Source organism: Oryza glaberrima, chromosome 7, assembly GCF_000147395.1.
Source record: "Oryza glaberrima chromosome 7, OglaRS2, whole genome shotgun sequence".
In the NCBI taxonomy this organism is placed as follows: domain Eukaryota; kingdom Viridiplantae; phylum Streptophyta; class Magnoliopsida; order Poales; family Poaceae; genus Oryza; species Oryza glaberrima.
Window position 1 is genome coordinate 20,515,705 of NC_068332.1, and position 18,946 is coordinate 20,534,650.

The window sequence follows — 18,946 nt, forward strand, 5'->3', positions numbered from 1 at the left end:
GCGACACCGACGACGAGTGAGACGATACGGCCGACAGTGGCGCGTCCTGTTTTCCAGACCACCCCCTCCGGTTCAGGCGGCGGCGGCGACGCCTCTGCGATTCGTGGCCGAGCTGGTGACCCCAACACCTTACGGCACGAGCTGACGACAGCCATGCACCACCTGGCGAGGTCGTGCTCGTCCGCCGCCCTCTCGTCTTCCCCTCCGGCTTCGGCTCGTGCGGCCCCGCCGACGCCGACGCGCGCGACCTCATCGCTCGCCTCTTCGCCAAGGCCTGTCGCCCGCCTCGGCTCCCTGGCGGCGTCGGCGGCGTGGGAGGACGGGCGCGGGAGGTCGTGCAGCGCCCATCGCCCATCGCCCATCGCCGGCCGCCGGTCTCTCGTGCTCCCCCACCGGTCGGCTGCCCTGCGTGGGGAGGGGAAGAAGGAGAGAGGAAAGAGAGAAGAGGAGAGAGGAAAAGAGGGGAGGGGAGGGGAAGAGGGGACTGACATGTGGGACCCACGTGGGTCCCACGCTGAGTCAGCTGCCACGTTTAATAAAACCGGAGTCAAAACGTCTAGGATCTAATTTGCACCGGTTTTATAAGTTGAGGAACGCGTTGTATCCAGTTTTGCGGTTGGAGGACGATTTTGTAATTGGATGACAAGTTGAGGGACCTTGGGTGCACTTTGTGCACGGCGGGCAAATGGGCACGTGAGGAGTGGGCAAATGTGCTGGGCCGGAATGCCGGATTTGTGCACGGCGGCGTGCACCGGGACATCTGTTTGAAGTCCGGCGTGTACCGGGACATCCTATTGTTTGAAGTTCGAAGTCAAGTAAACGTCTACTTGAACGTTCGGAATTTTTACGGAATTGGAAGAAAACTAGCTAGGTGTGGCACGGCAGATGCAGCATACACCCTCCGTACCCAAAAAAAAAAAAAAGTCCAATCCTGCGTAACACAATGCAAGTAGGCTATCTTTTTGGCGGGTCTCCCGGAAAGCTTAGATACGCAGCGAGGAATGTGACACATGCAGAGTTTTCAAGCAAAATATAATCGTCGCCTGCTTCGGCAGCTTCGCTATACTCTCAATGTGTAGATTGAAGTGGGAGCTGAATGTAACTTTCTCGCGGCACATGGTTCCATTTTTCAGGAAGAGATAATGTCCAAAGAAACAACAGCGAGCTCACTGAAACGGAAATAATATTTGGAGCTAAACTGGATCTGTAGGTGGAAGGAACCGTGGAACTGTGGAAGCACCTCTGCTCTGGTGGTTACGTCGTAGGGTCTGAGCCCTCGTAATGAGAAACCACAAGGTAGGGCTGTCAACGAGCCGAGCTCGAGCGGGCTTGTCTGTCTAGGCTCGAGCGAGCTTGCCTGTCTAGGCTCGAGCTCAATATAAACTCGAGCCGAGCCTATCAAATGTTCGAGCTTTCAAACAGGCTCGGTTCGAGCTTGATCAAGCTCGAGCTCGATTTTTAATTAGAACAATGTATATTTCAAAGAATAATTTTTTAAAAATATTTAATTTATGGTTTATCATATTAGTATAAGAGGAAAAAGAATAAAATAAACATATGATGCCAATACAAGGCATACAAATAACATACTTGATCTACCAATTTATTAAATAGCAACAAAAAAAATCATATATTACTAGGCTCGTTAGAAGCTCGAGCTCGGCTCGACAAAGCTCGCGAGCTTTGGTACAGGCTCGGGCTCGGCTCGTTTGGAGCTCGAGCCGAGCTCGAATCGAGCCTAGGACGAGTCGAGCTCGAGCAGTTCGCGAGTCTCGAGCTTTTTTGACAGCTCTACCACAAGGTGATCTCCAGTCGTCAGTCACCCTTGGTGCCAGCAAAAAGGAGAACGAAAGGTCGTGGCGAAAGAAAATGGTGGAATGGAAATACAGAAGTATCAACATCTGTCCACAAAAGTTTCTTTAATAATGATCGAAATTACACGTAAAAGGATTATTCTTTTGGAATTTGCAAGAATATCAAAAGGGTTGACTTATAGCTTCATCTGACCAACACCTCCCTTGTATGAACCATATAAAGGTCTCGACCTCCTGAAGCTGAATATATCTGTTATTTGATAGGAATTTGGTTGTGGCTCGTCGTGGACTATCTTTTCGTACTCCGAGGAATGGAGACCGCCGTAAACTTGAATACTGAGTATCTTCTTTTGTGGTGCATTAACTTTGACATGATTGTTGAAGAACTCTATCAACTCCTCTTTCTTAAGATCCCTCAGTGCAGCAACCTGCAGTTACAGAACTCCAGGTTTTGAAAACTGATACTCCATCAGAGGGAGATGTAAATATATAGAGCATACCTCCACTTCTTTTCGATCAAATTTCAGAGTTCCTTCAGAAATCTCTCCCCAGAAGAAAGCTGATTCCTCTCTTATATTCTTGTATTTCTCCAACTTCATGTCAATGAGAGCGTTCACGTTACTCTGCAGATAACAGAAGCCACTGTTTAGTCCGCATGATGTTTACAAGTACAAAACCATGCAATATAGCTACGGCAAGCTGTAATAGAAGCCAATGATTAACAGTGAGTCAGTGACATCATCTGTCCAACCTTGAATTCTGTAACAGGCATTTGGTATAGAGTTCCTTCAAACATCGTAAGGAAAGCTTCAACTCTAGCATCCAAGTTGGCTGGATCCTGTCAAATCAACATATTAGAATAGGAGAATGATTGTTTCAGCGGGTTTGAAACTGCATTGAGAAATATATCTACCTTCACGGTTGACTGGATTATAAATTGCAAACCACGGACACCTGAATCATTTCTGGGTAAACAGGATAACGTGTCAATGATTTTACAGGAATTGCATGACTACCTATAGAACACCATTCTTGCCAACCAAGGCAAAAAGACCACTGTACATCCTATCAATTACGTGAAGGTTGTACGTACTTTTGTCTAAGCATTGTTATGTAGCCAAGTTGCTCAACTGAACGTAATTGGTGAAAAGCTGGTTGCTTAGCAACAAGAGCAAGCAACTGAAGTAAAACATTTTTTTTGAGATCATCCTGATGAATCTGCGCAATGGAAACAATGTTGCAGGATAGTAATGTCTATTAGATGTATCTTTCCAGGGAAAAACTATAATAATTCAAGCTAGAAAAGAAGCTAGAGTAAGAGCAAGGAAAAACTGCAAATGCACAGAAACAACACCCAAGAAGTGAGGCACACCTGAATATAATGCAGAAGGCAAGAATTTTCATCCTGGTGATTTAGGCATAATGCTGGATAATAATACCTCAAACCCCTTTCAAGCTTTACAATTCGCTTTGTAAGATGCTGTGATGAGGGTAATGCTTTGCACAGACTGACAGGTGCATTGAATAAGATGTCTTCAACATGCTGCATAACACCTTTTACCGCACCCGGTTCCATGTTCCCTAATATCGATTATCAATTGCATAAGGAATTAATAACATCAACAATGCAGAGAATTCCCTAAAGAAGAGAGTAGTGTGGCTACAAAAGTCATTAGCAGCATTACACGGTAATTTTATGAAATGACAAATATTCATATTAGTTACTCCCTCCGCTTTATATTATAAGTCACTTTGGGTTTGTCCTAAGTCAAACCTCAACAAGTTTGACCAAGTTAATAGAAAAATATAGCAATATTTCCAACACAATAAATATACTATAAAAATATATTGAATGATGGATTTAATAAGGGAGTATTAAACAAACCAGCAAAGTAGCTCTCAATAAATGTTTTCCCCAGCAGATGAGGCAAAAACTTCTCTAGATCGCTAGCTTCAATTTGAGATACTGCAGCAAGTTCTTCATCCCATGCCCACGTTTGCTCCTCTAATATCAATGAACAATAGTAGAAAGCTTGCTGATATGGTTGCCGAAATTTGAAATTCTCATACTCCTTTGTTATAGTTTCCTGATGACAGCAGCAAAAGAATCACACCCTCAGTTCATGTCAAATGCATAGAAATATAGCTTAATATTGTATCATCAGGAAGGACCACAAAATATTGTAGAACATAATATATACTCCCTATGTCCACAATATAAGGGATTTTAGAGTACTAGTTGTCTCATGCAAATTTCTTCCCATCTTACTCCCACCCACCCCACCCATTCCTCATTGAACATGAGCATCCTAGTCTTTTATCTTCATCCTTGATCTCTCCAAAAACAGAGGAAGTATGCTCTTTCACCTCTCCAAGATAGCATAGCCATATAGAAACTATGATATGTTCAATCCAGGTAGAATTATATAGATGCTTAAATATCCATATGGACCTGGAAACAGCTCTCCTGTTGTATATAGCTGTTCAGTCCCATTTTTGCATGGGAAGATAGTAATGACAAAAATGTTGCATGTGTATGCCACTAAATGTTTTGCAGATTTGCTCAGATTCCTTTGAATTACTTAACCTCCAGGGAAAACAATTTCAGAAGATAGTGAGGCAAATGTCTTCTTTTATCTTTGTTAGATTCAAACAGTTCACTGGAGACATCAGGGAAATGAAAAAATGTAGACTGTACATGTATATTGATTTCTGATCAACAATAAGTATTGTCTACACAATACTTACTCCCTTCAGTAAAGAAAAAGGTCAATTGTGATTCTCAGAGTCAAGACAATGCCCACTTTGACCACTAGATTATAACATCATATGCCCTGAGAAAAGTACATTGACCACTGATATCATGCAAGTACTTTTCATACAAATTGACCAATCAAGGCAAGAGATGTCATTTTACACGTTTATGCCAATCTTAATAAGAATACACACCGTTATCTAAAGCAGACATGCCCAATTGTCCACCCATGAATGCAAACTACCGCTTTTTCATAAACAGAGGTAACTTGTGGCTAACAAGGAACCTCCTGACTGTTTATACTCATCCAAATAGCCAAATATCAGGCCTGGAAAGATGTTTGGTAACAACAAATTACAAGTAAACTTTAGTGCGGCCATTACCTTTATCACAGAAAAACGGTCAGCCTTAACTTCAAACTCAGCAATTTTCCCAATAACAGTCTCCAAAAGAGTTCTCATTTTGTCATTGTAGCCAACCATGGTTATCTGTAAGGCAATCATAAATATTGGAGTATTAGAAAAGAAGAGGATTTTAGTAAGACACGTGCAATAACATGCCATGAGTTCTAACTTCTGGAGAAGGAATAATATCAAAATCACAAAACATGCATGATGAAAAATCAGGGTTATGCAATATTTACCATTTAATCTAATAGAGAGTATAATACCATTTGTAATCCACAAATAAGAAAAAAGAAAACAAATGGAGATAAAGGCCCTGTTCTATTCTTCAACTTCCTCATTTTCCGTTAGCACGTTTTTCAAACTGTTAAATGGTACGTTATTTTAAAAAGTTTCTATAAAGAAGTTGTTTAAAAAAAGCAAATAAATCTATTTTTCAGATTTATAATAGTTAATACTTAATTAATCATGTGCTAATGAGGTTTCTCGTTTTGCGTGCCATAAAAATCTATCTCCAAAACTGGAGATCGAACAGGGCCAGATGTAGCAACTTATGAAAAGATTAGATCATGTACATCTTATAAATTAAGATCATGTACTAATGAAGTATTTACAAACCACTCCCAGTACTTAACTACATCTAGTTAAAAAATTCATATCTATTACTATCTTCCTACATATTGCTTCCTTGACCATGCATGAGATATTATTGAAGGGTAATCCCATTGAATCATATCTAAATTGGGTTTTTGAGCGTCAAGCCAGTAAATACTAATTTGATGCACATCTTTTGGTCGAAAAACGGCACGTATTCAAAAAGGAGTAGCTACTAGTATCAGTGGAACAATTCAATTTCCACATTAACCAGAAAATTCCTGTTTTGAACCCCCAGGAATTTCATAAAATTTTCACATGGAACACTTCAACTCCCTCAGGAATCAGAAAAGGAGTGTGCTTATCATTATCAACAGAAGCCCCTCCCCCCGGCGGGATTAACAATGAAGATAAACAATTGTTATTTCACGTGAACTGTACATCTGACCTGAAAACCAGTGTCATTTGGCCTAACACCGTAATAAAGACCAGCAACTTGAGCATCATAAGCTGAAAGCAAAACAAAGCTGTTGGATTATGGCAATGGGTAAATCAATCAAAAGGTAACTTAACAAGGAGATGACAACGACAATGTGTTTAATCCCTCATTTTTCTAGGATGAGTAGTGTATGTTCAGGACGGCGATTTGTTTTAGGCAAACAGAAATTAAGGCTCTCAAGAAGAAATTAACCTTTTCCAAGTTCATCATTAATCTTACCTCCTTTAATATGTCCCCTATAGACTATATGTCTATTGTCAGATCATCGTACAAAAAAAAGTTTGAAATACACTCAAATTTTACTACATACCATAATCATTTAAATAATCCATGAGCAACCTTGTGAATACATCAGTAAGAACTGATGATTCAGGAGAGCTACGGGACAGTGGACAGTGGAAATCCATCTTGATATAAGCCTTGGGTGTGAAGAACATTGTATCAGGTTTATACCACACTCTGGAAAACAGTGTTTTCCTCAACATACAAGGAAAACTTGCCTGGATAAACCAAAAGGTATCAACAAACAGTTTATAAAAACATAATTATGACTTTTTTAAGGTGGAAAAAACCTTCTCGGCATTTTTCAATGAAAGATCACTTGGAAGGAAGATATTAGGTTTTGGCATGTGCAAATCTTCCACGGGAGCTTTCTCTACCCATTTCTGCACAAATTTATACAAGGAACTTTTATGTTTCCAAATATAGAAATTGGATAATATAACAAGAACAGTAACATCCAAATGTATACCTGTATAATGGATGGAGGAACTGCTTCCACAGAATATGATGTACCATACCACGGCTCTGTTAAGTTTGTTTGCCCTTCAAATTTTTTGGACTCCCAGAATATCCTGAAATGAGATGTGGACGATAAACAGTATATGATGCCCACAGTAAAAAAAAAAAAAACAGAGTGGGAAAAAAAAAGCTAATTTAAGGAATATATAGAGTGTGAAAGGAGAAGAGAAAGCACATGGCCATTAAAAAAACTAATGAAAGGAATAGATTGGTTTTTGAAATTTGACAAAACGGGGGGGGGGGGGGGGGGGTGGCAATGTAAGCAAAGAAATTTCTTTCACCTTCTTTGACGAAGAAATAATAAAATTTCTGGCAAGCAAAAGTTCTCTTGGTTTTTTGACGTGAAACAGCAGGAGAGTCTCCTACTGTGCTCTCTCTCTCTCTCTCTCTCTCTCTATATATATATATATATATATATATATATATATATATGTATATATATCTATTAAATATATGAAAGTTCTCTTCGTTACATCAGTTTTCTAGAAGTATTACAAATTTAAGTCAAGAAGAACAATGAATCTGGTATGGCAGAGTGATCGAAGAGCAACACTAAAAGCATATACAGTATTCTGTTACTGCTGAGATAACCAATCAAATCACAGTGACTAGTCTGCATTACTGTATGAGAATGCTATATGCATAAGATCATTATCATTAAAAGAATACACTTTTGTTTTGTAAGTTGAACGGAAAATTTCTGTTTGAGATTGTGTGCAACAGATGTGCTGGCCTGTGCACTCGATAAGCCCTAAGAAACATCCTTACTGTTCAGTAAGAGAAGAAGTGAAGATTTTGCAATGCGGTAAATGAACCATTCAAATCATCAAACATATGAGGCACAATGAATTACGATAATGATGAATTTCCTAAGATAAATAACATTCAAAATACTCAAGAGAAGAAAAATAAGTAGATTATAACTGGACTTAAGTATGGCAAATATGTGTTCAGATAACATATGCTGAACATTAAAATATAATATTCAGTAACTGGTATTTTGAATCTTAAACAGAACCAGGAGAACCTGATATGGGCAGTATGGCATGGTCGCACTCAGAGCCTACCTAACATTATCAGGAGTCAACTCATTTAATATACCCTGAATAGCATCTGGGGAAAATTTTGATGGCACAGACGATGCAATCAGCCAATCTTCCGGCGGATAGATCTGTAACAGTGGGAGATAAGGGGAAAAAACATGAGATGGCGATACTGAGCAGAATTCAATTACTGTTTTGGAATGAACCATTTGGCAGAATTTATTAGGTGAAGTGGAAATGATCTTCCATTGTTCGATATAAAATCACAATCTGACATTCTTGTTAGTTTCATTTTGTGAAATGACACAAAGTAGCCTTCAAACAAAACAAAACAAAACAAAGTTGTCACATTTTTAGAAATGTCCCTCCCACCGTCCTGCCCACTTACTCTCCCCAAATCCACATCTCCTCCAAATCAAAGATGCAAGCATGTGAATCTATGGGGCATTTAGACCCATCAGTGCAAAAAGCTCCAATTTTTGGTGCACATCGAAAAACTTCGGTTTGCTCTGGCAGCAAAGTGATCCAGTGATGAGAAAAGGCCATGGCTGCATAACTACTGGCAAGATGAGTTCTTAGCAACTATGAAGAGGTAGAATTGGAGGAATCAAACAAAGGGAAAGTGGAGATGTAATAAAGAGATACTTGGAAGAGGATAATAGCAACAATGTCTGTGCTTCGCCTATGCTGGGGTGGGTGGGGGTGGGGGTGAAAGTTTACAGAAAATAATGGGACATGGTGACTGTAGAGATGTTAATACTCTGAGATGATTTCTCACTGAAAAAATAAATGAAAGAATATCGTCAATCTTGATCTTTTGCATGAGCATACTCACGTCTTATCAAAAACCACCCATCCACTTAGAAAATAACCCGGTAGTAAGATTTTGAATAAGTCACTTTCTTCTAAGCAAAGAGATGCCAACTCTCTGCCCTCAATCCAGACTTTGAAGAGAAAAGGCGGAACAGTGTACAGGAAAACAGGCAACAATGAGAAATTACTATTGATACACACACAATAAGAAACAATGATTTAAAATAGTGAAAATGCAAATAAAAATAGATGCAATTATTGCTAACATCCTATAGACATGCAGATAGAACATGGTATTATCAACATGCAGTGCTCAAAGAAATGGCTGGAATATACCTGCATGTTTGAGGAAATATTGGCAACATAATGGATAGGAGGACTCTTGTCTCGATAGTGGAATCCTGTCTCACAAATAGTTTGAAGCTTGATGATAAAACAAGTGAGATAGTTAGTTGAGCTTTGCAAAATGGACTAGCGCATCATCATAATGTTTCAAAACCAAATTGACTCAATCGGTACTGTTTTAACAGTCAGATAAAATACAAATTCCAACCATTACTATACTAATGACACAATAAACCATTTGAAGGATGCACCCATGCTTTATTTGCACAATAGAGGAAGCAGTTCAAGTATAGCCTCAAGCAGAAGACATATTTGTCTGTAATAGAATGACAATCATACAATAGTTACTTCTCCCTCCAGTTCTTTTTTTGTAAATACTGTACATTTTCCCTCTCCAAAACCATATACAGTTCGTCCAAAATGCTAATGGCCAATTAATAAGGAGAATGAACCTCATAAATGCAGAGCGAACAAAAAAAAAAAACTGTATGAGTCTTCTAGGAAAATATGGCATGTTTCATGATTCCTCTTGAAAGTGCAGAACATAATTTAATTAATTAACAAAGATCACTAAAATGCCACCATAGAGGGATAGTGGAAGCAGAAAAGTACTAATAATACTAAAATAAATTACTCCCTCCGCCCCCAAAATATAGCAACTTCTCCACCTACTCAACCAATCACAACCTTCCCCATCTAGTTTTACCTACTTTCTTAATAACCATGCCCAACTCTAAAAATCCTTATATTTTGTGACAGAGGGAGTACTAGATACAACAATAGAAAATATTGTCAGATCAAAACAAGAATCCAGTTTAATGAATTCATAAGGTCATTTGTAACAATTTGATAGTCTAGATTTCAAAAGATAGCACTACCAGCTCAGGAAGACATGTGCAAAGCTTTAAGCTGATATCACATACAAATAAAAATCGATTTTGGTCATTATAACACATTCTATTTCTAAAAGAAACACAAATCCAAGACCAAATTCACCTCATCAAAAATCCACTTCGGAGTGCCAGAGGTCTGAAGTAATGTTATGTATCTGAACAACAGTCCAACAATATCCTCCATGTGCTCTATTGACAATAATAGTAAATGGAAATTATCACTTGCACTGTAAAGATTCAATATTAAAAAAGGACCTTCTTGAACGAAAACTCACCATGGCCTACATCAGTGAGCTTTATGACAACACTGAAGAAAGAAAACTCATAACTCCAATCACCTTCCCCTGCTTCCAAACTCATAGCCCAACCTGAGGAATTTAATGGAATACAATTATACAATGTTAAAAACAGCAAGCACTATGAAAGATTATAAATTGAACTTCCCTGAAAAATGAGCAAGTAAACTATGTAAGATTAACATAAACCAAGAAATTATATAACCAAATCTTTGGTTTTCCTTTTAGTGTTTCCATGTATTGTTGCAATCGGGGTGTTCTTGTACTTTTCTTTATCGTGTACTCTTTCATTTGTTTCGGTGAAACTGTTAGTTTTATTTTCCATGAGAGGTTTAATATAATTTTTACGTGACAAATATTTGCACCTTTTGCATATTAATACTCAGTTTTTACAGTTTGGCTGCATACATCCCAAAATGGCACCTATTTGATAAAGGAGGTAGTGAAATACTAATGTGCCACCTAAACAGGAAATCATTCCAATATGTAAATAGTTTTGTACAGAACATTAACTGAAAGAAAAGGGACAAAACTTGAAGTTGCCTGTATATAATACTAGTAAGGAAGCACCCTACAGAGATTCATTAGGTGAAACAAATATCACATGAAAGCATATGCCTAAGAAGAAAAACACAGGAGGCATCCTGCCATGTGCACTGCCAAGAAATGAACCAATTAGAAATAGCAACTCAATGGGAAACAGGGAAAGCCAAGCTAAGGCTGGTTAGATGCATTACAATGCTACAAATTAGAACAAGACCAAGAACCAGCTTAAACATGTCACTTGGAAAATATGGATAGACTGAATCCATTAATCACGTAACACGATTGAAAGTGGTATAATTGAATTAAATAGGATTATCATGTCTACACATTGCATCAACATAAACAATAGAAAGGTTGGACTGCCAGTAAGATCCTGCGGTAAGTTAACAATAAGGCCTGGTATTCCTATTAACAGAATCCCTTGAAGCAAGAGGAACATTACAAGAGGATTGTATACTCAAGTTCCAATGGACCAATCAAAAAGCCCACAACTCACTCATCACAGAATAAATTGAACTTCTTGTATAAAACTTACCTAACTTTTTTAGGACATAAAACAGAGACCCCTCTCCTTCATGGCCAATTAGATGACTCACATACTTGCAAGGACCTTCCTTGTAATGTTGAATATTTGGGGTGATTGGCCATAGTATTCTCAAAGTATGGCCTTGTTTAATGGGAACTGCTTTAACAAGGACCTGGAAATCATCAACTATCATATTAAAACTTGTAATATTTCAGAAAAATGCACCTGATTGAAGCAGTGCACTTGACCTCTCAGCCCATTATTAGTAAATGATAAATGTAAACCTGTAGGTGTTCACTTGAACACGGATGACCAGGAAAGGAAAATCGTTCCCTTCCAGTATTCTTGACACCACAAAACTTATTTTCAACAAGAGTTTGTAGATTGTCAAGACTCTCTGCAAACACAATAAGTATAAGACAAAATATAAATTGAAGAATATGTAAAAGAGATGAGAAAAATAGTGTAGATTAGTTTGCTGAAGAACCTTTCCCATACACAACAAGCTGCATCAAGTTGGCTGAGTAGTGTGAATCATAAAATTTAATAAGCTCAAGCCTTGTGTCCAATCCCTTCTCCTTTGGTTTAACCTCCAAAGTGTCCCAATTTCCTAGAGCAATAAATGATCAGAAAAAAATGAAATAAATAACATTTCAACCTTTCTAGCATGTAAAACATATTGTCTTGTTTGGTTCACATTAAAACTCCCATGGATTTTGATTTCAGAGATAAATCTAAAATACTATTACGGTGTAAATATTCCTGTCTCATAATAAGTTTGCTAAACTTTAACATGGCTACAATTTACAACTTTCACCTGTAACTTTTCGTAGTAGTACATAACTTTTACTCTGTTAGTACCTTTTTTTGCGGGAAGATAACTTTTAGTACCTACTCCCTCCATAAAAAAAAGTCGATTTTTTTACACGAATCTGGACATAGGGCATGTCCAGATTCGTGTATAAAAATTGAATTATTTTCGGACAGAGGGAGTAACTTACAAGTGTTTCTTAAAAAAAACATTGTTATTAAAATACTTTCAAGTTTCGATGGCAATTCTGCATGAATATTTTCATATGGCCAATCTAACTATTTCTGGGTGTATTTATCATCAAAAGTTTATGTTTGACTGCACTATTCTGAAACAACATTATTTTAAGAACAAGCACAGTATTACCATGCTGGCAACTTAATGAAGTACAGTAGAATAAGAGGGCAGATATCAGTTATTCTCAAAGTATAAGAGGCACCGAAGTAATCCATGTAGGATTTATGAACTCAATGGCTGTCCGAGACTATGCTGTTCTCGCCAATGATAGGAAATTGATGGTGTACAAATAGAGATATATTCGCCTGATCTAAGAGCTGCCGTAGTGTTCTCCCATTCCAATCACTTCCATGCCTCATCACAAAATCGAAGGGAGATGCCAGGTAGTGTTGCAACATGTTAGATAGATGCTGAGTCATATTAGTCTGGCTCCACTGTTGAAAGGCATGGGCCAGCACAAAATGTGAAGGCGAGCATGTAAAACATTTTACTCACAACTCACAAGGACACAATTCTATTCGTTTCTATGTCCTTCATGGCTATTGTCTAATTTGTGAACACGGTGCTTTTGCAAATGATCCTCACAGCCCACATGTGTCAACAGCCAAACTTCAAGAAAAGATGCCCATGATCCTCAGATGATAGAATAAACCACCAACGAAGGGAATGCATCTCTTTCAAGAATACATGTAGACTGGAAACATAATTATAGAAAAGGGCTGTCCAGGGTCGTTAACACCAATTAAGGCTTATTTTCTCAGAAGAACATACAGTAAGTTCTTTTTATATCCATATCGATAGAAGAGAATTCAGCTAGTTAAAATCAGAAGTTCATATGGCACAGACATTTTCTGCAACACCACAGGATCTTGTCACTAAGTTAAATGGGTGAAGTCTAACATGTTCTTGAAATAACTTCAGCATGCAATATGTATAAGTTATGATTATAAAATGAAGATAGAAATTAGGTAGCAAGAGTTGCAGCGTCCACTGCTGACATATAAATCAGATACTACAAGAAAATGAAATGAGGATTAAAACACACACCAGTGCCAAACTTGTGATATGGATGGCTCTCCAAGGAAATATGGTTCTGAAGCTGAAACCAAAAGAGTATATAGAATGAACAGAAACATCATAACATTAAATGAGATGAATAACAACTATATCTTTCAATTTAGGGAGCACTACACACTATCATATAAATACATTATCACAGAAATCACATTAACATAAGGGTGGCCTGACTATCAGGAATAGGCAGGTCAAGCCTCTAAGTGGCGAATTGCAGCCTCACTATCCTAATGAGAGATGCACAAGTAGGCAAGAAAGTAATAGGTATAGAAGTTTTCTAGTTTCTAGCATCTCTCTTAACATAGAACAAAGAAATAAAAAACTAAAAGAAATAATATTTTTTGCTGGTAGGGATGCAAGTGGGTAGTCCCGCTACCAGCAAAAAAACCCGCTTGCTAGTTCATTTTCCACATGGTAGTACAAAATTTAGAAGAAAAAATGAACTAGAAGCGAGATAAGCGGGTTAAAAAAACCCGCTTGCCCGCCCCGTTTGCATCCCTAGCTGGAAGACAGAGTGACAAGCAGCAGCCAGGCACCCTAGCATGGCAGAAACTTCAGAATGAATGACCCACATATTGTTCTTTTTCTTGCTATCTGAACACTTAAAAAGTTAAGGACAAATGGACAACTTCCATGAAGGTAATAAGGGAATGTTTTTGTTCAAACTTTAAACCTATGCTCCTGGTGAGGTAAGTCATGAGCCAAACATATATATTGTTACAGTATGTCAAGCGAAGTCAAGCACCTCAGGACAATGGATTGATAACTCAACATGCAAGTTTGGAACAGTCAAAGGCGGTTCTAAGTTTATCTCTGATGATATACAAATTATTTTGTTGGCAAACCTTTCCTAGAATCACAACACTATAGTCAGTAAGCAAAACTTGTAGATTCAACCAGAGATGACAATCAGTTTCACTAGGCATATGTTTCTGATGAAAGATCTTCTGAACAATAATACGAAATGCAGCTATCAGGATATCCTTGCTTCATGGCATTCAAAACAAGAACAAGAACATCGAATCTAACATAAGATTGATAGCTACAGCAATTTAGAATGAAAAAACATGTAGGAGTAAATGAATTTCCCAGAAATAATTGCAGTAAATGAAAATGACATATGAATACGGTACCATTCAACTATAACAGAATAAGATTCCACTATAATAATGCTTTTTGCCTTTTTAACAGTAAGGTACCTGGGTCATTCGCCAAGGATCTGATAATAAGTTTTTCTGATTTTCTGCAGACAGAAAAAGATGGAAATTAGAAATTAATTCTCTCAGAAGATCTGGTAGATCTAGATAAGAGGGAAAGCAGTATATACCAGAGTCAACAGCTTTTATCTCCCTAAGAGTTGCATCGGCTGACAGTAATGGCTTTATGAAGAATTGTGCAAACCTAAAACAAGAGATGATAAGCAAAATAAATCATATTCTGCAAAATAAGAATAAAGGTAAAAGAAAATAAAGCAACAGGAGGTACCTGTCCAAAGCATCATCGAGGCAATCATGGTTCACATCAAAAAAGAAGTTTGTATGTTCACAAGTTGTGAAGGCATTGGTTGAACCACCATGCTAAAGAAAACTCCCATATTACACAATTGATGATTCATAGTAGAGGAAATACTTATAGATCATGATATTTTTGTACGATTATATGAAACAATTATGCCTCCCATCAACTATGTGAAAGGCCAGGCAGGTGGCTTTTCCAACTAGTGCTGTTAATGGTTTAAAGGGCCCAATCCCTGCTTAAAAATTCCAGTAGTAACATACCCTACAAGAACTATATTGTAGTGTGACCAACTGGAACTAGGGGAAAAAGGAAGTTATCCATTATCAAACATAAACTAAATTAGTCGTACAAATATATAGATATACTCTAATGGCACTCTACTTTTAAAGTACTATAAATGTAAAATTAAACAAGTGGTATCTGTTAAGCATACAGAAAGCAGCCAAGTACCTCCATAATGTGCTACAAGTCTCTAATCTTTCCCAAGTGATTGAGAATATTTATACATAGAATGAGATATTACACTACATTAACTTTCAGCTGCCACAGACCCAACAGTCATGGACCTTCCAGTTGTTCTCAAGCATTCCATTAAAAATTGGATTCAATTTGTGTTCAGTCGAACTATAGACCAAACTAAGATCACTTACAAAACATCATTTTCAGATGAACATAACAAGTAAAAAAATGGCCCGGTAAAATACATACCTCTGTAATATACTTTGAGTAACTGTCTTCTATAGGATATTTCTCACTAGCATAGAATAGCATATGCTCTACAAAAGAAGAAACAGGCATAAGGGAATCAAACAATACAGAGCTACATGCTTATATTACAATACATGCCATGAAACTTTTCACATGTGATAGTTAAATCCAACCAAGATAAAAGAAAACAACTCAATGAGGTTAAAACCATGGCTATTAGTGTGCTAATACCCTTTTAAAGGTACATCCTACAAACTATACTAAAATGCAATATGCAAAACAAGCCAATATGTAACTGTTCAAATTAAACATAGACTAGGCTCAGAAACAGAATGACAAATAAGAAAGTTGTGCACTTGCGCTTACTTTACTTGTCCAACCAAAGGTAAATACAATGACTATTAAGTATTAAGGAAATTAATTTTCTAATTGGATAACAGTGGCACACCAGATTTTTATAATGGTAGTATCCAAATAAGATGTTGAAAACAATCTGGTGCTGAAATGAACTTTTTATTAATACGTATCATCCATTTCAATACAATCTCCATCCCAAAATAACTTCATTTTTCACCCATCAGACACATACCAATACAAAAGCAAAAAGACAAAAATGCCCTCTACTTTATCAAATTTGAATGCGATTGTTCCCAAATTTATCTAGTCCCAATGCATTTGTTCCCCACTTCCATAAACTCCAATGCAATGATTGCTTGAAAGATGAAGCTATTTTGGGACAAATAAGATGATGAAAAATGAAGTTATTTTGGAACGGAGGGAGTAGTGTTGAATTTGTACATTTTTTTGCATGCGAGAATCATAGTTGAAAAAACTGAACCGGATCAGCAGCTTAACCGGGAAAGAGGAAGAACAGAACCAGTTTCTAAGCTCGGGTCAGTTATGCGCTAGGACCATTCATGCATTTCAGACCACTTTAAACCATTTCAACCATCAGGTTTCACAGTAAAGTAGCGAACCGGTGTCAACAGGTTTGTTGAACCGTGTACCACTGGACTAGTGAACTAGCTTGGGCAGTTCGCTCAACAGGTTTAATATTTTTTTACTATGGTGAGTCAATCATCCGTGCATTTTCATGGCCATGCTATACTTGTTTTAATTTCTCATCCAGAGATACTGGCAACAAGCTGGAAATTTCTTCCAGATGTTTTGCTTATATTGGTGCAGACATGGATGTGATCCCACAATCGCAAAAGTAGCAAGCTGCTGTCTCTAGACCTAAAGTATTTTTTTCTTGCACATTTTCATATGGTATGCCTGTGATAAAAAATATGCACACCAAATCTCGATTCTTCATGTTCATGATCAATTCAACAACTTAAATCAAACATGCTTGTTATGACTGTGTCAGTCCACAACCTGACAACCTAAAACAATCTTATGTAACAAGCCAAATGTAGTGGTACGGTAAGCAAGCCTAGCATTGAATTATCATCACTAACATCATGTGTAGTGATTACCACAGCAGCCACGACTACCATATTCTCAGGTCTTATGCAACAACTCGAAGCAGGAAAAACTCACCAAGGAAGTGCGCTAGCCCCTCGAGCCCCTCGGGATCGCAGAAGTAGCCCACCGACACGTTCATCGACGCAGCCGCCTGCAAGCAAAACAAGTAGTCGCAGGATTCAAGCCAAAGCCAAAACCCCCAGGAGATAACCAAACCCCCTTCCCCATCCCGATCGAGGTAGAGCGCGGCGAGCGAAGCGGGAAGAACCTTGTCGGTGTCGGGGTCGCTGACGAGGAGGCACTCGAGGTCGTTGGGGAGCACGACGCGGCGGTACCCGCGCTTGTCGTTGCGTGGCCTGGTGATCTCCACATCGCCCTTCGCCGCCGCCGCCGGTGGGACCGCCTCGGCGGGGGCGTCGGTCTCCGGGGGCCTCGAAGTCGAATCCATCGCGTCCGCCGCCGCCGACTCGCCGCCGATGGCGTGGACTGGCCGAGTCCGCGAGGCCTCCGGGCGGTTGCGGTTGGGTTGGGTTTGGCTTGGCACGGCGAGACCGCGAGAGAGAGAGGTGGGGGCGGTGGATCTGCGGCGCGGTTGGTGGACAGTGGACTGGTAGTTAGGTACGTGAGGGGTGGGGGGAGATGGGCTGGGCCGGAATGCCGCCAGGTCAGCATGCGTGCCCCGGGGACATCTTTCTGTTCGAAGTTCGAGTCAAGTCGAGTAAACGATTTGTCAGTTTTCTCCGAATTTCCAGTGGCGTGTCTAGAACGTTGGAACCAAAAGGATAGTCTACTGGACAGTATGTGAAAATGTAGAATATGGTACACGATTAAATTCTTTTATTCCCTTGAAAACCTGAAAAGTGACTAAGGACCGCTTTCCTATGGCTTATAAGCCAACGCTAAAATTTATCAGCTTCGACTTTTAAGTTGTTAAGGACACCTATATAAAAGTTTTACTTAAATTATTTTTTGAACATTGATAAACTGCTACGGCTTATAGTTAGCCATAAGCAACTGATATGAACGATATGAACTTGAAGAAAGCCATTCATCAAATCGCTGGAATGCAACGTGGCAAACAACCAAATTTGGCACATATGCAAGAGTACATTTTTCCCATAGTAATGCATAGAAGCTACGCAGTGCTTAACTGTTTATTAATGGGTCGATTGTCATTAGATGTAAATAAATCTTATTTCACAAATAGACCCCCTGAAAAAACTTATTATATAAATGGTTCTTTTTGGACGCCAGAGTCACTGGCGCTGTCCTCTTGCCACCATGGCGGGTCGCATTGACGTGGCAGGGGGAGCATGCCAATGAGGTTGGTGCCGTCCCCCTCCTCCCCCCGCCCACGCCATTTTTTTCCTCTCCTCTCTAGTGTAGAGGAGAGATGTGCAACTTTTTTATTTTCTTTTATTTTATATATTTTTTCACATTGAATAGCACACAAGAACCAACCATAGAAAAATAAAACTCAAATGGATGAAATATGTGACCTATAGAATTTTCCAAAGCTCAACTGAAAAGCTTCTCGCCTCGAAAACACAATCTTGCAAGCGGAATTTAGAGTTTCTAATTTTGCCAAACCCAACAAAGTGGGGGAGAATCGGATGTAATTTTTTTTACATATCCATGGATATATAAATTGTCTGATTCCGAGTCCGTATAAATGCCTATTTTAAGGAAGGACACTCAAATGTAAAAAAAAAAATCAACAAACCCAAATTTTTTATAGAATGTAAAAAAGGCAATGTACTAACTTTTTTTTGTTTTTTTACTATAGGAAAAACAAAAAAAAA

General features: G+C 38.6%; 1 protein-coding gene across 1 annotated transcript; it reads right to left on the bottom strand.

The window, feature by feature from the left end:
- Window positions 1-1,902: 1,902 nt before the first annotated feature.
- LOC127778830 (insulin-degrading enzyme-like 1, peroxisomal) lies at window positions 1,903-17,738 on the bottom strand. Its single transcript, XM_052305466.1, has 26 exons — window positions 17,413-17,738; window positions 17,220-17,295; window positions 15,678-15,745; window positions 14,937-15,028; window positions 14,779-14,852; window positions 14,651-14,694; window positions 13,425-13,476; window positions 11,817-11,939; window positions 11,614-11,726; window positions 11,339-11,501; window positions 10,237-10,329; window positions 10,065-10,150; window positions 9,060-9,146; window positions 7,935-8,038; window positions 6,818-6,920; window positions 6,639-6,731; window positions 6,377-6,566; window positions 6,016-6,077; window positions 4,953-5,057; window positions 3,700-3,901; window positions 3,187-3,395; window positions 2,908-3,032; window positions 2,728-2,779; window positions 2,566-2,652; window positions 2,315-2,437; window positions 1,903-2,242 (listed from the first exon to the last, which is right to left on the bottom strand). The coding sequence occupies exons 1-26, from the start codon at window positions 17,590-17,592 to the stop codon at window positions 1,991-1,993; spliced, it is 2,958 nt and encodes a 985-aa protein (XP_052161426.1). The 5' UTR covers window positions 17,593-17,738; the 3' UTR covers window positions 1,903-1,990.
- Window positions 17,739-18,946: the final 1,208 nt, after the last annotated feature.